The sequence below is a fragment of the Piliocolobus tephrosceles genome, chromosome 6 (genome assembly GCF_002776525.5).
Source record: "Piliocolobus tephrosceles isolate RC106 chromosome 6, ASM277652v3, whole genome shotgun sequence".
In the NCBI taxonomy this organism is placed as follows: Eukaryota; Metazoa; Chordata; class Mammalia; order Primates; family Cercopithecidae; genus Piliocolobus; species Piliocolobus tephrosceles.
This window is the reverse complement of record NC_045439.1, coordinates 38,065,892-38,087,089: the sequence shown is the minus strand read 5'-3', so window position 1 is coordinate 38,087,089 and position 21,198 is coordinate 38,065,892. Positions and strand designations below refer to the sequence as shown.

Genomic DNA, 21,198 nt, shown 5'->3' with positions numbered 1-21,198 from the left:
GAATGATTAACTTGTTTATCTAGATAACTTTAGAACATTTGTAAAAATTACTGCAATTCAACTGGAGACTTTCTTCTGGTAAAAGTCAACTGATATATTGTTGTTTGGTGAGTGAGGGTTAAGGGAACCATTTGTGATGGGTTAGTTGGAAATGTTCCTATTATTTATTATGAATTTATTTTGTGTTTGACACAGTGACAGGTATTTTGCATACTTAATGTAATCCTCATAATAATCCCACTTGGGAAGGTGTTTTTACCAACATCTTACATGCGAGGAAACTGAGACTTAACAAGTTTAGATTGTCCAGAGTCACAGTTTTGGTTAGAGTTCAGGCTGCACTATAGTAACAAAGATAAAAATACAGTGGTTGAGACAAGTTGCTCTGCCCTGAGAGGACTGGTGACCCCGAGTGGGAGACACTGATGCTCTCTGAAGCCACCCAGCTTCCCTCTCTCATCCTGCCTTGTCATCCGCACAGTGTTGTCCACACCCATTTGCTTGGATCTGGTTCCTGCCTTAGGAAGGTGAAAGGGAAAGTGAAGAGCACACAGTTTTCTTATGAAAACATAATCCAGAAGTTCTACCTGTCATTTGTACTCACATTCTGCTAGTAAAGGCTTGGCCACATAGCCACACCTACTTGCAAAGGAAGCAGAGAAATGTGGAAACTTGGGGAGTTATTTAGTAAAGGGAAGAGGGGGAATGGCTGCTAGAGGAAAATTGTAGGCTCTGCCATAAGCTCCTAGCCGATGAGTGGAAGAGCTAGATTCCAAGCCCATGACTAAAACCTGTAATCTTTCCATCACATTTTTCCACCACTTCTCATACTTGACAGCAAATATTTGTTGAATTGAGATAGGCCAAGGTATTATATATAAGCCTTTTGATTATTTGAAATAGTTTCTTCTTTCTCTCTTGCCTCCCTGATTACCTACACAGTTCAGGGGTTCAAACTGTCCCTGTTTCTGATAATGTTTTTTTAATTTGTAAAACAGGAAACTGATGTTAATCTTTCTTCAGTAGAAATACTGTAATAAAATAATCCTCCAATTATTAGAGGTTCTGTAAAACCGTATGAGATGTGATAATGGCTTAACAATACTGATCTTTTAGATGACCAGATAACCATCTCCTTTAAAATAAGTGTTGTCTTAGGAAAATGCCATTGCTGAAAACATTTTTTGATATTTTGGCTGGTATATCAGTTAACTCTTGCTGTACTAATGCTTCATGACTCCACCACCAAAATCTCAGAGGCATGCAGCGATATTTAATTTGTGTATCTGTAGGTCTCCTGGGGGTCAACTCTTTAGCCTGAGTCTTCCTGGCCAGCTCTGTTTCAGGTATCTATTGCCCTCCTTCTGAGATAGCAGACTAGCATGGACATACTTTTCTTTGACGATGGCACAAATGTTAAGAGAACAGCTAGAAATACTTGAGGCTTTTTGAGGCCTCGGCTGGGAACTGGCACAACCTGTGTCATGCCACCTGGCAAGTCATATGCCCAAACCCACAATCAAGGGCCATGGGAAATGCCGTACACCTTAAGTAAGAGAAAATGTAGTCACGTAGTAAAGGATTTGGTGAAGGACCAGAGCCAACAAAGAAACCTTCAATTGCTTAGCCTTTCACAAGTTATTCTGAATATTTGCAGTGATAGTAAATCTTTTAAAGGTACCTTTGAATTTTTTTTAGTAAAATGGCTAAGTTTATAAATAAAATTAGAGAATCAAGCTAGGTTTATTTTTAGGCAGAAAGGTAGCTATTTAAGCATGTGTTATAAAGTAATGAGGCTTATTTCTAAAAGAATTGATTCAAGAATATGGCATTTGATGGCAGAATAGTTGGAATAAATATACAGCCTTTTAAGGTGACCACTTTGAAAGGATAACACTCATTTAAATATTGGGTTATAAAATTTTTTTTTTTAATAAGGCTTGTTACTTATAATCCTATGTTACCACTTTGTCTCAAAGTGGGAAGGGGATGTTATAAAATAATGAGACTTATTTCCAGAAGAATTGATTCAGGAATATGGCATTTGATGGTAGAATAGTTGGGATAAGTGTATAGCCTTTTAAGGTGACCACTTTGAAAGGGTAGCACTCATTTAAACATTGGGTTATAAAAAGGTTTTTTAAAAAAATAAGCCTTGTGACTTATAGTCCTATGTTACCACTTTGTCTCAAAGTGGGAAGGGGAGTGAATAGAGGCCCATCCCTGATCCTTTGACTAATCCTAGAAAAATGTGCTTTATGTGCAGATTCTTATTGCCAAGTCCCCTCTGGCTCCCTTCACCTCATTTGTCTATACCATCAAGGAGGAAGGCCTGGTTCTTCAAGGTAAGATCCTTGGATTAAGCCATTTCTTTCAGCTGATTATGCTCAGTGCTGCCCATTGCTAGTGGTAATTGCTGCTATGGTTCTGATAGAAGCTAGCTCCAGACAGAATCAAAAGCCAAGATGCATTGGCCAGTGATATTTACCCTAATGAGAGCAAGAGATCGGCAGTTGTGGCAAGAATTTGACAAAGAAGATTGAGGTAGGGCTGAAGGAGACCTACAGAATTTCCTAACAAAGTGAGATAATCAAAACATGAGGATCAAACCAAGAAAGCTTGGAATTGCTACCACCCCATTCCTCTTTGCAGATCCTATGGCATGATGTGGGCAATTATTCTGATACCAGTGGGGAGGTGAGGAGCCAGTGCTGCCCCAGAGCCCTCTTGCTTAACAAGCTGAAGAACCGTCTGGGTTGGCAGCCTCTGGGGCACAATGGCATGACTCCATGAGCCCTACTTCCCTGACTCTTTCTGGTTATCCTGTTTCCTTTTCCTGTCCTGTCCTGACATGGTCTTCCCGCTGGGGACCAGACCTTTAGGACCTGTACCTTGTGACATGAGCCCAGGACTTAGAAGGAGCTAAGTTCTTGCTTAGGGTAGAGCACCCTGAGGCCATGTCCTGGAACTCACTGATCTACAATGGCGGTTCATTTCTAGATGCTAGATACGCCAGTGGTTAGGAAAGGCACCGGATTGCAGGTCTTTCCAGAAAATAATTAACATAAAGGGGTAAATTCAAGCACTGTTAGAAAAGTCAGCCCACAAGATCAGATGTCCAAAACTGCTTTGTGGATGAGGAAGGATCCACACAGAAGTGCTCAGGATACACATCTGTCCCCCGCTGTCGGGCAGGAGACCCCACCCACAGAGATGCTTAGGTGAATATCTGGCCTCACCCTAGCGGAGCATATTGTCACTGCTGTCCGTGGGAGAAGGCCTGCCCTGAAGGATTTATAAGTTAAGTATTTTTCCCAGGTTTGTGAAACAGGGCAGTCCCTGTAATTTCCCCATGGAGACACAATGCATTGCAAAGACCTAGCGAGGATTATGTGGGGCAGGCTGGGGAGTTCATGCTTCTAACTAAGGAACAGGCTGCAGCCTTCCCTTTCCTTCCCCTTCTAAAATGTCTGCTTCTTAATGGACTCACAAAGCAGCATGTTTGTTTGGTGCAGCTGAGCTCCACAGCGGGGACTCTCAGGTCCACGAAATTTGGGGTGAGAACTACAACCTTTGGCTCTTAGCCTTTGACTTATGCTATCCAAGTTCCTTGGTAAATATTTTTTTTTACAATTGCAAATAGTGTTTTCTGACAAAAGAGCAGAGATTTTAAGACCAGATTAAGCAAAGCAAACAGCAGGCCTCTTTGTTACATACTCTCTAAGGGTGTATAACTAATAAGCAATCAGAAAGCTGGACTTTTATTTACCCAGTACACAGGGTGGCATTCAGCTCTTCATTTTTAGAGGCTTTCTTAAAAGATTAGAAGTATAGTAAGTAGCAAATTTAGATGAAGATTTCAAGAAATTCTATGGAACACTTAGATGAAGATTTCAAGAAATTCTATGGAATTATCTGAGGATAATTTCAGATAATTTCAGGAGGAAAAGAGTTTGTTCTGCTCAGATGACCTGTATGAAGAGCCTTGATGTGATACATGCACCCTGATCACTAGGCATTTTGTTAAATAGCATTTCTAAGCCTGGTCAAATTTGGATAACTTTTGGGACAATATTTGTGAGAACAAGAGTCACTGAGTTGCCTCTCTAATGCTCATTGCTAAGATCATGATTTTAAGAGGGAAGAGAAAGTTATTTAGAGAAAGTAGAGCCTGGAAATACAATGAATTGGTAGAGGTTAAAAAAAAAACTGCAAGGAATGACTTTTCGAAAAAGTTGGAAAACAGGGGAGAAAGTGGATCACTAAAGGAGGCTGACCTGGAGCTGTGTCTAGGAAAGATAAAAATTCAGGAAAATGTCTTATGATTCAAGAACAACAACCAATAAGTAAAATGCTTGGTTGGGAAACCTTAGAACCTCACCTGGTTGCTTTCTAAGTTGTTTTCTCTATCCCACTCCTCCAAGCTACACATCCCTCTCTGAGGTTTCCCAGGAGCAGTGGAACACCTCTGCTTTTACCAGCAATGCCCCTGAAAACAAACCTCTTGACACGCCCCGCCTTCTTGCTGTGTGCTCCCAAAGACTTCGGGAAAACAAAAAATGCAGGTCCCTCCTTTATTACAAAGAACCTTTGGATTTTGCATTCAGCTTTGTTATGATCTTGAGAAGATATCTGGGCCTTGATTTTGTCAGAAAATGAAAACATTAACCTTGATTCAAGGCTTTGAAAACTGTCGCAACCCATTGGTGGGTCATGAAGTGAAACTGATGAATCACAACTGGCATTCGAAAACCGATAGAGAAGACAGAAGAAAGAGAGAAGAAAAAATACCAGATTATATCACACATATTTTATCATTTCATAAAATATTTCTTGTGTGAGTGTGTGTTTGTGAATGTGCGCACACTATGGGTTTCTGTGGGGGCCGCAGCATAAAACGTTTTTCTTACATGGATTGTTGTAACCAGCCTGCAGCATCTCCAACAGCCTTGTCATATCAGCTTTGTCCGATCCTCCTAGGCGAGGATGTACTCATCATTCCCTTAGCTCAGCCCAGTTGTACCCTTGAGATCTCCACATACTGCATCATCAAAGCTAATTTTTCCCCCTTCTTACCAGATGACTGAACTAAAAGACACCTGCACGATTCCCCAGGTTTAAAGCAAAGAAACCCTTGGTCCCTGGGTGGAAAACTTGGAAAGTTAGCATCCGTTAAGGCCAAGTAGCTTTCCTTCCATGAGGAGTTGCACCGGCAGGTGAACCCCGAGTTGGTGTGGAGGTTGGCACCTGGAGCTGTGGGTGGGATATGCAGCCTATGTCTAGGGACTTAGAGACAGACAGGGCAACTCCTGTGCTGCCAACTAGAAGGGAGACCACCAGCCACTGTGGCTGACATTCAGTCTTCAGTAGAGCCGCCTGGATGGTGGAAACAAGCCCACCACACCAGCTACCTGTGGGGGTAGGGAATGATCCCTCGGTGCCTTTTATCCCTTAGCGAGCCCCAAGATGCCTACTGGCCTGCTAGCCAGGAGATTTTATAATACCTGAAGAACTCCTGAGTGCTCAAGCAGCGGGAGGGAATAAAAGGTGAGGGCAGAATTTGATTTACCAGCTCCACAGGCCATTTCCCTCACCGGTTCTCAAGGATTAGGATGCTGAGAACAGTCAGCAACTGGGGGCCTTCTACCCTTTCCTCCCCTTTGTTCACTGGGATGGGAAGGACAATAAAGCGGCAGGCTGGAGAGACTGAGGGGCTGGTTAGAGATTTCTCAGGCTGCTTTTTGAAACACTTGAAGGAGCCGGTCCATGCTATTGTTGTAATAAAATAGAAAGCGGAACTATTCTCTTTTTGCAAAAAGAAGAAGAAGAAAAAGAAAGAAAGAAAAAGTAAATGAAAGAACCCCCCTCCTCCCAGCATCTTCAGGAGGCCTCAACGCAGGCCATTAACATGGTAATACCATCCTGTTTGCATCTTCTTTGTCCAGCGTTTGTCTGGGATCCTGGCCTCTGGATGCTGGGCCCTGGATGCTGGAAATACTTAGGCCCCAAAGGAGAGGGAGCTCACAGCCACCAGTTTCCTGAGGGTTTGGACTCCGAGAGGGGGCTAGATCCCAGGCAGAGAGTTGAGCCTCTCTGTGCAATGAAGTGGGAAAGGCAGAGGTAGGAGGGGATCTCATGAATCCATTTTTCCTTTGGTCCCCAGAGTTCACCATGCAAGTCTCAGTGTCTGCCAAGTGAAAAAGCTTAGCGGTTTGGCTAGCCTCTTAGAGTGATGCTCAGGTGTGCTGGGGCCTAGTGGAGAGGGAAGAGCAGGAGTTGGTTCTGGGAATCAGCTTTAATGGTGTGTGCCCACAGAAGCACCTGGCAGCAGAAAGGAAAGGGAGTTTACAGTGAACTCCAGGTTGACACACATCTCCTCTGGTCATGTCCTTTGTTCCCTTGGCAAGCCTCAAATGTTGTGCCACCCAGAACACAGCTGGGACTCAAGGCCAGGAATAAAGATTCTGTCATTGAAAGCAGCTGGGCTGTGTCGCTGGCACTGCAGGAGGCCTAGAGGAAAACCCAGGTCCCAGCTCTCTGGGAGCCCTCCTAGTTTTCAGGGGCTCATAGGCACAAACACCTGCAGACTTGGTGAAACAGAACCTAAGGAAGGGGAGGCCCAGGGGAATGAAGGGTTGATCTAGCACAGCCTCCCCTTTACTCCTTTCCACAGGGATCTGGGGAGGATTTGTAAAAGAAAAGCCAGGTTGTTTGGAACAGGACAGAAGATAGTGGCTTAGTTGCCCAGTAAGACAGAAGCGTGTTTTTTTATACCATTTTTGCAAAATCAAAGTCAGGTATGACAGGTTGAATTTGGATCCTGACGCTGTTGTCTATCAGTGTAGGTTTAAATGAGCAGCATAAACTGTGGAGTGGGAGCTGGGGAGACCAGGGCACCGTGAGACAGGTCCAGAGAAAGTGCTGGAAATGAAATTAGTTTCCCATATCTCCAACCACTTGGCATAGGGTGGCAGAAGAAAACAGAAAACAAAGCAACAGTGATCCTTTTTAGAGCTGAAAAGCTATGTGCCTCATCTTTCTTGGTTTGCTTTTGCAATCAAGAACGGTTTGATCACCTTTTGAAACGTATCAGGAAAGGCATTAATCTCTTCTGTTTGTTCCCTTGTCACAAACTTGCGTTAAGTTTTCCCACCCCGTTTTTTCAGTCACTGAGCCAACTGGATGATTTATTGAAAAAAATTTCCCCCCAAATACCAGCACCTGAGTTCATCCGATTTCAGTTTGAATCAGTAACCTATCAAAATGTTTTATGCTGCTGGACTCAAAGTGACCCAGAAGATTCTCAATTTATTTCCATCCAGGTACAGAGGTGTCTGCATGGTAAATACCACCTCCGCACCTGGCACAGCCTGGCATTCTTGTGGGAGCCTGGGCAAAGAGCCCTGGAACTCAATGGAGCAAAGAGAGTGAACTCCTCTCCCAGAGGTCATGGAGAAGAAGGCAGAGCAGACCTGTCACATTGTCCCCAGTCTGCCAGGTGCCACTGCAGCCTCAGAAAGTTTGTCTAGGCCAAGGCGCTGACCTTTGCTGCTTCTGCCTGCCTCTTAGTGTGGGACCTCCCGGGGAGATGAGAAAGGAGAGGAAGGGCTCCTATCTGCTCACTTCTCTTCTCCCTTGTCCACATTCACTTTACATCCCCTCCCTCCGTGACATCTTCTCATACAGGCTGTCTGCTTTATTTACTTTTTGTTTTTTCTGGCAGTTAGCCTTGAAGAGAGATTTTACAATATTTGGAAATATTTTATAATATATGAAAAAATATTTTAAATACAGAACAGTACAGAAAATCATAAAAGAACACAGGTGAATCTAACACCCCAAATAAATACTAAAATTTTGTCTCATTTGATTCAGATTTTTTTTTTTTAATTACAGGAATGAAACTTGACAAACTTTAGGACTCCTTTGTACTTATTCCTGGTCCATTCCCTCCTTATCCCACATTCCTCCACAAAAGTGAAAATTCTCCAGAGTTTGGTCTACATCTTTCCTCTCCATTCTTAAAAACGTTTCTACATATATGTGAATCCACACATAGTATAACAATTGATTTTGAGTGCATTCTGAAATTTGCATAAACGGTTTATTGTACAGGATTTCACAACTTGCTTTTGTTGCTTAACGTTGTTTTTGTTATATAGCCATGTGATACACAGGTCACATGATACACAGGCCACGTGATACACAGGTCCTGCTCTTTCACCTTAGATATCCACATCTATTCAGTGTGTGAATATACCACATGTTACCCACTCCCCTACTTATGGAAATTTTGATTATTCTTAACAGTTTTATTACGTGTTTCTTGATATTTAGGTATGAGGGTTTCACTAGGTATATATAAAAAACGGAACGGCTGGTCAGAGTGTCTGCACGTTTTCATTTTTACTATATTTTTTCTATATTTACTTTTATTTCATTTATATTTCATTTTGCTATATATTTTCTATATTTACTATATTTTTACTATATTTCCCAAATTGCTCTCCAAAGACTTTTACCAGCGTACACTCGTTCTGGAGATAGTGGACCAATTTCTCTGCAGCCTCGTATAGTCATAAGTTTGTTGTCATCTTTCCACAGGCAGTCTTCTCATGCCTTCTTTAGGGATGTGCTGCACTCTAGCCTCAGTGACAGAGCAAAACCCCATCTCTCTCTCTTAAAAAAAGTCTTCATTTCCCCAAAGTTAACTATGGAATACTTCCCAGAAAGCGAGCTTTTAATCTCATCCATCACCCTGGTTCTCACTTGAGGGAACTGAGTTCCAGAAAGGTAAAGTAATGTTCACTGCCTCAAAATTGGGTTTGTAGCCCTTTCTAAGCCCTCAGCCTGGGCTCCTAAGATTTTAGAAAATTGGAAGTGGGTTTGGGCTCTCTCATCTTCCATCATGGCAGCCCCTGTGGCAACTTACCTCTCAGGCTTCATGAGCCTCTGTTGAGATACTTTCAGGCCTGTCTTGAAATTTGAATCTGGAAATTCTAAGCTAAAATGGATTGGTCATACTGATATAATAATCCTTCAACAAAGTCCCTGAGTGAGTTCAATTATAAGTTTGGCCAGGTGTAACTATAACCTAAACTAACAGTGGTATACATGATAGAGATGTACTACTTCCTCATGTCGTGCTGAGGAGAAATGCAGTCCAGAGCTGGCATGGCAGCTCAGCTCTACATGTCTATCCAAGAGTCCAGACCATTGGCTTTTTGCTCTGTCACACCTAGGATGTTGCCATTACCATGGTCCAGAATGGTTCAGCATCATGCCCTCCATCCCAGTAGCAGGATGTGCATGAGATAGAGAACGATGGTGGGAGGGAAAGCATCCCCCTTCCCTTGGGACATTAACCAGAAGTTATACACATTATTTCTGTTTATATGATGTTGGCCAGTCTATAAATATATGATCAGAAAGGCTAAAAATGTAGCCATTAATCTGGGTGGCCATATACCCAACTAAATTTTGGGAGTTCTGTTATCATGAGAAGAGAAAAGAAAATGAATATTCGGTGACACAGCCCTTTCTGAGGAGCCCAGTTGCAGAGATTAGGTGCAATAGTACAGACTTAAGGGCTGGGCTTGTTGCATAATAGAGTTATACTCTTAAAATGCAGCATAAATATTGTATGTATTAAAAAGTGCCATCAGGACCTGCTTTGGTTCCAGACTCTAAAGTAGAAGAGAAAGGGTATCACTTCACCAAGGGTCAGCACCCAAAAATCTTGTTCTGCCCACCCAAAACAGAATCTCCTCCAGGAAGGAATTTTGGTATGTGTTTTGCTTTTATGCAGTATGCAAGAAAGAAACTTCAGTGAGAGCTACTATTGCTTATAGCACAAGGCAGGGCATGAACTTGGATCCAAACTCATAGACCAAACACTTTTTTTTTCCAAAATGTTTTTTCCTGTCTCTACTTTTTAAAAAAATATGAAACAAAATGTCAGTTGGAATAACATTATAGAGAAAAACTTTATTCCAAGGCCTGGACTATAGTGAGACTGGATTTACATTCCTCTTTTAGAACCTGGAAGCCACTTGGCTATCTTTGCAGAGTTAATAATTTGCATTTACAAAAATGGCCAGGTAAGAGTACCAAAATATGTTAAATCAATTCACGTTGTTGATTTTCTTTGAAAGTCTCTTCCAAAGAACTTCATGTTCTTTCTGGAATATGATTTAAGCTGCATTTCAGTGAGTTCAGCTCAGCAAATATTTGTTGAGCATCTATTGTTCACAAAGCATGGTGCTCAGGGGTCAAGGAATATAAGGCTGAAAAAAAAAAAAAAAGGTCCCTTCCTTTTAGTAGCCCAGAATCTAGTTAGGAGAGATGTAGTTAAATAAGTTTAATCAAAAGCAAACTGTGATACCTATTACCAAGATTCAAACAGTGGAATATAGAAGGATAAAGGAGGTAGACTCATTCCAACTAGGATGACTGAGGAAGGTTCCTGAGAGTACGTGGGACTTGGACTGGACTTCAGCTTGTGAATGCTGACAAAAACCACATTCCATTGTCTCTTGACAGAAGCCAATTTCTTTTGCTATTTGAGGATAGATTCAGGGACACTGGGGAATGCTGATTAGTTCCATCACTAATGCTGATCAGTGGTGAATGTTGAATCATGCTGACTAATGTGTTCTAAATGGATTGACTCAACAATAAAGGGAACGTTGAGAGTCAAGAGTTCAGATCCTGAATTTCACTGATGAAGTGTAAATCACTTCGCCACTTAGTACTTAATTTTTTTGTCAATTAAAATGTGCTCGTGGGTGAGAATCCAATAAGTCATCTTGACCCATGAGGGCTTCAGAAACTTCAAGGATAACAGACAGCTTAACAGTGACTACCAGGACAGGCTTATGCAACCTTGGGTTATTCATAGTGCACACAGAGTCAGAACACCCATCACATGCCCCTCGCCAGCCATGCGAAACTTCTGTTTCCTCACACATGCCATGAGAACTGACAAACAGTGCACTGAACTCACAAAACCCGACAAATAGAGGAGCTTTTGAAAAATCTTCCTATCTACCTACTGGGGTGTCTGTGTCTTTCTACAACAAATGTCGCCACAGAACTAAGGGCTTGCATTGCAGACACAGCTCTTTCTCTCTTTTGACATCTCCCCAGCTAGACTGCTTGAGAACCTGGCCTTCCATGTCCAGATGTTTACTGAATTCTGAAGGCCCCCCAAAGAGCCCAAGTTCTTTTGTTGCTCTCCAAATCATTTCCCACAGAGACTGACCAATGTCCTGAAGGAGCCCTTCAATAGGGAGGATAAATGAAGGCAGATGAAGACATGACCCCCTGAGGCTTACCCACATCCACTCGAACAAAGGGTCTGAGGCACAACCTTGTAAGGAGTGTTTTGGTCAGCAGCGTCCCTATGCGAGGCCAAGTCTCCCCTACAGGGCTGCTTTCAATGGCTACCATCATAGTGGAAGTATTGGGCATTTGTTAAGGGCTGTGGTGTGCTAGGTGTAGCACAAAACATCTAAATCATGCTCCCCTGCCTTTGTGAGGGCTTCCTGGCTACAGATGGCAGCTGGCTTTCTCAGGGGAAACTTGGGGGTCATAGAGAAAGCTGAAGAGGGGTGCTTGCTTCTGTGGATGACCTCTTCCCGCCCAGCGCAGCGACACTCCCCTTTTGTCTATAGCTATCCTTAGTCAAGCCAGGACTGCAGGACCCTAACCCACACTTCTGCTGTGTTTCTCGGTCTCTGGTTTGCGAGGCCAGTGGCTCTGTGGGTAATAGGTATGGAAGAGGACCGCTGTTGGAGGAAAGTTCCAATCAGGTTGCTGGTGGGAAGTTAGTGCATTTCATAACTTTTTTTTTTTTTTCAAACTTACTTTCTCTCTCTCTTTTTTTTTTTTTTTTTTTTTTCCTTTAGGCCAACAGAGGCCATAGGGATACTGTGACCTTTGTCTAGAGTTGATGGGGGTGTGATTTGTGAAATAAAACAGGACCGTACTGCTTGGAAGAAGGAAACGGAAGCTGACATAATGGGGATTAATTAGTTGATTGCTGTTGAGATGGTAACAGATTTGCTCCTAAACCATTGAGCTAGCGATTTCAGACCTAGCAGGGAAGGTGAAGATGAAGAAGCCTTTGTTCAGGTCTCTAGATGTGTAGGGCTGAGGGCTTTGCCGCCATGGGATGTCAACAGCCATAATAATAATTTGCACTTATATAGCACCTTTCAACCAGGCACCTCAAAGCGGTTTAACCACATTAATTAATTAAAGCCCACAATCCCCCTGGGGAGAGGAGGAGGATGACTAACAAGATTTGTAATTACAGGAGCGAACATTTCCGAATAAAGTATTGTCTACCAAATAAAAAGAGTAGGTGTAAAGGAATTGGGGTCTCCAAATAGTAACCAATTCAGAAATGAAATCATGGAATGATGTGGGAGGTTGGGGGCGGGCATGGGCACGGGGGTCGACTCTGTGTCAGAGGGAGGTCGATGGGCTCAGAATTCACTGACAGGTTCAGATCCAGCCGAGAAGTGGAGCATGTATGGTATTAGTGGCATTTGAAGGTCATTAGTGGCATAACTATTGTAGTGTAAATTCAAGTTTCATTGGTATATTGTGTATAGCCCTGCAGAACAAAGAGTGAGACTCATGCAGTATTTAATAAAGGATGAAATGATTTCTTTAGATTTAAAGCCCAAAGCTGGGCCAGTCAATTAGCAAATAAATCAATTGGTGACCCGTAGGATAATTTAGTCGTTTCCAGTAGAACACCCAGCCTACACGTTCCTACTGCCATGAGGCTCTGATTGAAGCATCAGGCTGGGTTCAGGGCAAGGTCTGGGGTCTTTAGCCCCTTCAAAGCCAGGCATTAAATCTTTCCAGCCTTTGGCCTTGCTTACCCAGGTTGTTATTGACCTCAAGCTATCCTCTGTAGAATCATGTTGTACCTGCTCCTCCATCAGAGATTTTTAGTGCATTCAGGGCTAGAATCAAGTCTCCTCCTATTTCATGTCTCCTATAAGTGCCCAACAGATTGCTGTGCACCAAGTAGGTACAGATTGATGAAGAATGATGAAGAATGACTGAGTCCTTTAAGCACTCAGGATTTGTTGAGCACATACCAAGTATTCAGGTAAAGCTTGAAAACAAAGCTCAATGTGTGCCTGCCCTCCAAAAATGTACTCCAAGGAATGGGAAAAGATTTACAGACTATTAACTATAATATAAGGCAGAATCACATCCAAGCCCCGGGCAGCAAGGGCAATAGGAAGAGCATCTTATTCAGCTGGAGTTAATCAGGGAAGGTATTGGTGTGCTGAGCATCGGAAGGCAAGAAGGATTTGGGTAGACCTGGAAGAGGCAGAACAGGCAGATGTCCCAGGCTGTGACCATGTGTCTCCCTCTGAGTGAGGTACATTTTGAGAACTTGGGATGTTCAATAGAATGTTGGTGAAAACCAAGGTGAGTTTTCGCATTTAATCAGGAAACGTACATTTCCTATGGATTCTTATGACATGAATTGGTTAATTTCAAACATCAAGGGATTATTTGAGAAGTTGGAGGTGGGGTTCAGGATACACGACTCCAAAATCCGGCACCTTGGCCTTGAAAAAATAGCAGAAGCAAGAAGGCCATTTTCACCTTCCCCTCGCCCTTCCTCTCCTGAAGCAGGTTGTAAAATGTTCACTCCTAAAGTGTTCACTCTCTACCCAGAGGAAAGGAATATCCTTATCTCTGAAGACACAGGGACAAAGAATAATCTGAACAAACAGGCCTAGCTAAATTTCCCCCAGTTTATTCCCATTAGATCATACTCTTTAGTCCTCCAGTCATACTTCTGCATGACTATCTACTCTTCATCAAACTTAAGCATAAAAATACACAGATTTCCCTGGTTTGGGGGTGGGTTTTTTTGTTTTGTTTTGTTTTGTTTTTTGTTTTTGTTTGTTTGTTTTCCAGAGTCTCACTCTGTCTCCCAGTCTGGAGTACAGTGGTGCGATCACAGCTTACTGCAGCCTCAACCTCCCAGGCTCAAGCGATACTCCAACCTCAGCCTCCCAAGTAGCTGGGACCACAGATGGGCGGCATCACCACACCTGGCTAATTTTTTATTTTTTGTAGAGACAGGGTCTCTACTGTGCTGCCCAGGCTGGTCTTGAACTCCTGGGCTTAAGTGATCCTCCAGGCTCAAGCCACCTTCCCAGCTCAGCCTCCCAAAGTGCTGGGATTACAGGCATGAGCCACCATGCCCAGCCAGGTCTTCATTTCTAAAGGTTCTCATATCACATAAAACTTACATTAAATAAATTTTTATGCTTTTCTCTTATAAATCTTGTTGTTGTTGTTGTTGTTGTTTGAGATGGAGTCTCGCTCTGTCGCCCAGGTTGGAGTGCAGTGGCGTGATCTTGGCCTACTGTAACCTCTGCCTCCGAGGTTCAAGCAATTCTCCTGCCTCAGCCTCCCATGTAGCCAGGATTACAGGCATGTGCCACCATGCGCAGCTAACTTTTGTACTTTTTTTAGTAGAGACGGAGTTTCACTATGTTGGCCAGGCTGGTCTCGAACTCCTGTCCTCAGGAGATCTGCCCGCTTGCCTCCCAAAGTGCTGGGATTACAAGTGTGAGCCCGGCCTTCTCTTGTAAATCTATCTTTTGTCATGGGGGCCTTGGCCATGAACCTTGCAATGGGTAAGGAAAAGATATTACTTTTTCTCCTGTGCAGTTTCTGGTGCCCAATATGGGGTGACTGAGATACCCTACTCATTCTGGATCTTGCAAATGAGATCCTGGGGCAACTGAGAAAAAGCTGGAAAAGTAAGAATTCTTATCAAACTCAGCTCTCCCAGATCTCCGTCTGTAGTGCTTGGTCAAGAGAGAAAAATTTCTCCTTGTCCCTTCCTTCCCAAATTCAGATTAGCAGGAGATAAAAAACAAAACAAAATATGTCTATATTGTGACTCTCTGGCTAAATCTGCCTTTAAGATACTCATTTGATATTGATCCTTTCCCTCCCAGGGACTGCTGTCTCTTTCCTTGTTTGTCTCAATTTCTGTCCTGATAACTTGGTTTGATTTTCTCCCTGTTGGTGCATACAAGCTGTCTTGAGTTCCCCAACCAACTTCAGGGGAGGGAACTCAAGAATATGGCTGGACAGAAATGTGGGTTGCACCCTATTTCCAGCTATCCTGCCAACTATTGCCAGCTCTCGGGGAGTTTGTTTGTATCTTTCTTTTGACTCTCTTTGGGGGTGGTTCTGGATTTGGGAGGGCTGCACTCTCTTTTAAGAACCCCTTCTTAATCCATGGTGAAGTCGTAAAAGGCTCTTTGGTTTTGGTTGAGTCACTTAGGTACTTTCAGTTTAAAAGAAGAAAAAAGTAAATGTGTATGTTTTTCTCTTGTTAATCTATGTTTTGTTATAGTGCTCTCAGCCACGAGCCTTGAGATGGGTGAGGAAAATATATTACTTTTCCTCCCTTACATTGAGCAAGATGCTGTCTGTTCTCTGCAACTCCTAATTTGTTCTCTCTTCACTTCCATTGTCTGCCAAGAAAAAAAAAAAAGCTAAACTGTTCACACATTAAAATGGATCACTCACAACTGTCTGAAAAAAAAAGCAAGAGGAAGACATATCCTAATCCCAAATGTCAAAAATTAAGTGGCTCCTCCTTGAAACTACCTTTTTGACCCCAAGAAACACTAAGAGAGTGCCCTATATCCAGTGTTTGACAAATCAATACAGTACTCTCCTGCCCAAAGCCCTGCAGGCCTTCACCACAAACCATGCTGCAGGGACAGGACCTAAGCACTGCCTCTGATAACAGAGCACTTGCTGTGTGTCTGACACACACTTTACATACACAATCTTCTCTAATGCTTCTAGGACTCTTACAAGGTAGACTTTTGTATTATTCCTTCTCTACAGATGAGGAACTGAAGCAAGAGAGGTTCAGTCTGTCACTGGAAAGGATGAAATGTGGATTTGAACTCAGGCAGTTCTACTCTCTTTTCTCTCTCATCTGTTGCCCATGTAATATTACTGTTCACAACTCTTATTCATCCTCAGTTCACTGAAGTACTCAGCACAATATTACACACACAATAGTAAAGAACTTGTGAATATTTTCTAAATAAAAGAATCACCAGGAACAACGCTAGTAGTTTGATCTTTTACTCTGGGCAGTGATGCTCAGAATATAGCAGAGGCTCCATCACTGCCTTCTCCTGTCATTTTTAATGATCAGAAGACATGCACAGGAAAGTTGCCCCAGGAAATGGTCACAAGAAAGGACACAGGTAGCATTCTTCCTCACAGGCTGATAATCTGCCAAGCTGGTACCACCCATGAGATGCTAGTGTGGCATCTTGTATCATTAATTACTTTTACTGAAAGTAAAAGTAATGATGCAATTCAGAGATATTTTAGGGGGTTGTGTGTGTGTGTATCAAAGTTCAACTTTGTCTCCCTAATCCTGCTAGCCTTCTGGCTATTCTGTTAAGGTATTGCAGTCCTGATGAAGATTCAGAAATGTGTGGTCCCTGTCAGCCTACAGGGTGAACATTTTGGATTAACCCAGAGAGCCTTGAACTCTGTGCATAATGTCTTTTAGGTTGTGGGTTGTGAATAAAGCAAAATGACCGCTCAGAGACAGGGTTGTAAAAGTTTGTCCAGCAAAACCAGGATTGCCAAATGAGAATTCTGGAAAGGGAGGATAAGGATTAGGTAATGGGAGAAAAGTGAGTGAAGGCAAGGAGAAGTGCAAAATATCTGATTCTAGCCTAAAAACTGGTCTTGGAAACATTTGGAAGGGTCATTTTTTCCAAGTTTTATTTTCAATATCATCACCATCACTTTTATCCTGTGGCTGTGAAAGGACTTTCTTCATTCCACTCCAGAATTCAAAGAGGCTTCTTTTGCACAAATGGAGGGAAGGCACTCATCACACTTCTTAGCCAAACATCCTAAGTGTGAGAGAAAACACACTGCCTACTTCTGAATTTCAGTGAGGGCAGGGTTCAGATAGAACACGTGTTTTCCAAAACTCCAAATAGATCTGCTAGGAGAAGAAACCAATAAATCACTAGACATAAGTCAGGACACATTTGGTTTTGTTGCCTATCAAACAGTCCCCCCAAATCTCAGTGACTTGCAAAATCCATGCATGTCTGAGACTGTCCAGACAAGCTCTGCTCCATGTGTGACTGAATATTACACTTCAGTATTAACATGCACAGCCACAGTTGCCACAGTAGGGGAGAGGTGGATAGGGGGAGAGAGAGAAGAGAGTAAGAAAGAAAGAGAGATTGAGCACTGATAATTAAGTCCTTCCCTCAAAAAATGATAGACATTCCTTCTACTCTCCTGGCCATGCAGCCATGCAGCCACTCCTAACTTCCAGGAGGCAGGAAGGTACCACTTCCTCCATGTTCTGAAGGAAGGGGGAACTGGATATTGGTGAACACCTGTAATGTTTGGCATGCACAGCTATACCCAATGGGCTTGCAAATGTTTCCTTCTTCCATATTCACACTTATATGTACCTTTCCCTCAGATTACCTGGCATACATCAAAGATGTATGGGGTAGCGTTAAGGAACACCAGTTTTGCAGCCTATTTTAGTCCACAGGTGACCTTTTGAAATAGAGGGGTAGCCAGGAAAGACCAGTTAACTGTGGTACTTTTCCTCTAGAACTTGCAGACACAAGTAACTCTGGGAAGGGATAGTGGGCTCAAGGGAGCCATGGCCTGATAGATAGAACAACTAGACGGGCGGATCACGAGGTCAGGAAATCGAGACCATCCTGGCTAACACGGTGAAACCCCGTCTCTACTAAAAATACAAAAAAAAAAAAAAAAAAAAAACTAGCCGGGCGAGGGGGCGGCGCCTGTAGTCCCAGCTACTCTGGAGGCTGAGGCAGGAGAATGGCGTAAAACCCGGGAGGCGGAGCTTCCAGTGAGCTGAGATCCGGCCACTGCACTCCAGCCCGGGCGACAGAGCAAAACTCCGTCTCAAAAAAAAACAAAAAACAAAAAAACAGCTAGTTTTGAGTGACCCCAGACCATCATGCCTTGTGTGAAAAGACTTTTGGAAATGTGCCCTTCCATTTCCATTCTGCCGCTTTTTACCAGACATGATGCACGTTGCTTCAAAGCCCTGTGATTTTCCAGAAAGCAGCTCTCCCTGCAAGAGAGAGAAACTTTCCCTTACTATTCTTTCAATAATGAATTCCTGCTCGGAATTGGCTGCCCCCATGTGTTTTCAGTCAAGTGCTGATGGCAGCCTTGCTTAGGGGCATTTCTAAAGCTGAGGACATAAGAGATGAGGGAGGTCTCATGTTGACAAGAGCTGCTTTTGGTTTTCCTTCCAGTTTAGCCCTCCTGAGCCTGAAATGGGAGATAACAATGATTCATCAGCTCTTGTTGGTGAACCAACATGACCACCACACCTCTTTGCTCCTTTCAACCAATGAAAAAATCATGGTTTGAAAGCTTTCCTCAGAGAGATTTGTGGACCTGGATTTTGGTGACTTAACGGGGATTTAACTTTTTTGGACCAAACCAATATTTTGTAGATGCCAAGACTTCCTTTCTTCAGGTCTCAAACATAGACTTGGCGTACCCTGACATGATAAGAACAAAGGAGAAATTAGGTCACACTATTTCCTGCCTAAAACCTAATCTCAAGTACACAGGCTGCTTCCAAGTAAGCTGTGGTGGTAGGCTATGTTTGCTGAGAGCCAGCCGACTGACTCTCCCTAAAGCAAATCTCTTCAGATAATAGTTCAGTTTTCAGCCTACCTACTTGGAACTTGTACAAACTTTTAGTTACAGTTGGGCTCTTTTCATTGGGAAGAAGAGTCTCAATTATCTCTGGTAAAAGGGGACACATACTGTTAAGGATATCAGTGGTGCAGAATTGGAAAGCCTTCTGGAGGGGAGGCAGCCCTGGGAATTCATTGTCCTGGGGTCTCCGCTATTTTCTCTACATGTCTGCCCAGGGCCACTGTCACTCTCCCAGCAGATTTGTCCTGCATACTAGAGTTCTATTTACTCAAAACTTCAGTTTGCACATGGCTCACCCTTGCGTTTCTCCCTACCCCTTAGACCTTCAATTTCAGTTTCCATTGGCTGTTTTCCTTGGTTAAAATTCTGAAGAGACAATCTGATTGCTTGGGCTTATCTTAGTGTTTTGTCTCAGACAACATCACTGTCACTAGCTAACCAAACCCTTGTTGGCTAAGGAAGCCACTGAAAACATGGCTGCCCAAGCAGCAGGAGGTATGGGCAGGGCATCTTTTGGTAGAGGGGCTGTGGGAGGGCAAGACAGTGATGAACTCCAGGGCATGCTTTATACCCTCTAACTGGACTGCTGCAAGCATACCCATTCCCTCTTGCTTCTTTCTCATAACTGTATACCTGGTCCACTTACACCCTCACAGCCTAGGCATCTATTATTGTTTACCTCCAGCTCCTGACTCCAGGATCTTACTTCTCCCCTGTTGAAGTGCCCAGTCACAGAGGTATAGGACTAGTGAGTGAGAAGGAAGAGCTGTTGAGATTTATTTAAGAATATAAAGAAGATTGGGGAAGGTGTATAATGAAAAGAGGAATGGAAATAAAATCCCTCTCTCAGCTAAAGAAAATTGTGTTCCCACCATGGGACCCAGCTACCTTTCCTCCTTCCACTAGTCTTTGGAGTTACTTCCTTTTCCCAAAAACAGCATCAGCAGAAGCAAGAGGAACTTCCTTTGAGGAACCCTGACCAAGCAAGTGGGAAGATATTCCCTCTTCATTAACCCCCAAGGTCTTCTCTGTCCCCTGCAAGGATCCCTTGTCCCTATCCCTGATCCTTGTCTTTCTGCAGCCCCCACCCCCAGGTCTTGTGAAGCCCAGATTCTTGACTAAGAAGTCCCAAATAACTTTCAAACTAAGATTTTAGAACGCAAGTGAAAGACTCAGTTTGGATCAAGTTTTTGCCAACTGTATTCTCAGTGCCCAAAGCTCTTTATTGGAAGTTATTCACAAATCCTCTTGATGGTTTCTGGAAGACTAGTCATGTGTGGTTTTGCCCTATTTCATATGAGTCAGAGAAATTGTGCTTTTTATGAATTCATGCATCAACCAGAGCATTAGTGGGAAGATTGAATTGTGACAGTATGCTTTACCATTTATTCATGAGATACCATCACCTTTGTAACTCATCAGATGGCTAAAAGCCAAACGCAAACCATCTGCATTCAAATTTCAGTCTGCCCATATTATTTTTAGTGGACATGAGTCTAGGAGTGAAGGAGAGGCTAGTCTAAATGTCTGTGTTTCCTTGCCCTTTCCTGAGCTCCGAGTATGTCAAAGGTGATTAAATCATGGTCAAAGTTTGTCCTGTGACTGACACTTTTATCCAGTGACTAAAACTGCAACATTTCCCTAGGAGCCTATGATAGTGTTTGCAAATCTCTACTGTGGGATTCTAGTCAGTTCCTCGGTTCCTCCGGAGCACCTCCAGATCCCTGCCCATTCTATTTAGAATCGGAGGGTTAAGTCTATTGCCATTGGCTGTCCTCTGGGGCCCAGAAACTTATATGGGGTTTGTCCAGCCTCTCATCCCAACACCATCGTCCAAACCCCACAGTCATTACCAATCTAACAACTTGAAAGTTGATACAAAGATGAAGCAGAAGCCAGTTTGGCTTTCTCCCAGTTCTCTATGCCCCTCCGGAGTTAATCAACAACCACCTATCTTTGTGTCAATAACATAAGCCTCTCTAACTAGAACACCTGGTGAAAAGCCGGAGGAAAGCTTAAAATGAAGCAAATTTTGCAGTGATTATTCTGACCATCACTGTTTAAGCTGGACTCAGGATCTCCAGACAAAAACTGCTTGCTAAACCCAACCAACTAGCTGGATGAACCTATACCTCTCAGTGCTCCTTAAGCCACTTTGGGTTTTGCTAATATTTTTCATGCCCACACCTCAACTCCAAAGTCTGTAAACTTTAAGCATCAACTCCCCATTTCAAGCACACAGGGTTTAGTGAGATGGCCTGAGTTCATCTCGCTGGTAGGATTCTTTAGTGGCATCTCCCCATCCCTTTCCCACCCTCAAAGCCCATCCTGATGGTGTGGTCACAGCACTGGAGAAACCATAGACCTTCTTAACTGGGATTACCAACACCCTCTCTTAGTACCTATTCACATGGCCTTGGA

The 21,198-nt window shown here is 43.2% G+C and overlaps 1 protein-coding gene across 8 annotated transcripts in view; it reads left to right on the top strand.

The window, feature by feature from the left end:
- RAD51B (RAD51 paralog B) overlaps positions 1–21,198 on the top strand; it is a 776,005-nt gene that overhangs the window by 625,171 nt on the left and 129,636 nt on the right. For 5 of the 8 annotated variants that reach the window (XM_023182488.1, XM_023182498.1, XM_023182515.1 and 2 more), the window contains one exon: positions 2,267–2,345. In XM_023182488.1, coding sequence (XP_023038256.1) covers positions 2,267–2,345 — 79 coding nt within the window. Of the gene's footprint in view, positions 1–2,266; positions 2,346–4,283; positions 4,288–4,652; positions 6,144–11,909; positions 12,354–21,198 lie in introns of those variants that run through there. The other 3 variants (XM_023182558.2, XM_023182531.1, XM_023182542.1) reach the window with 2 other exon arrangements.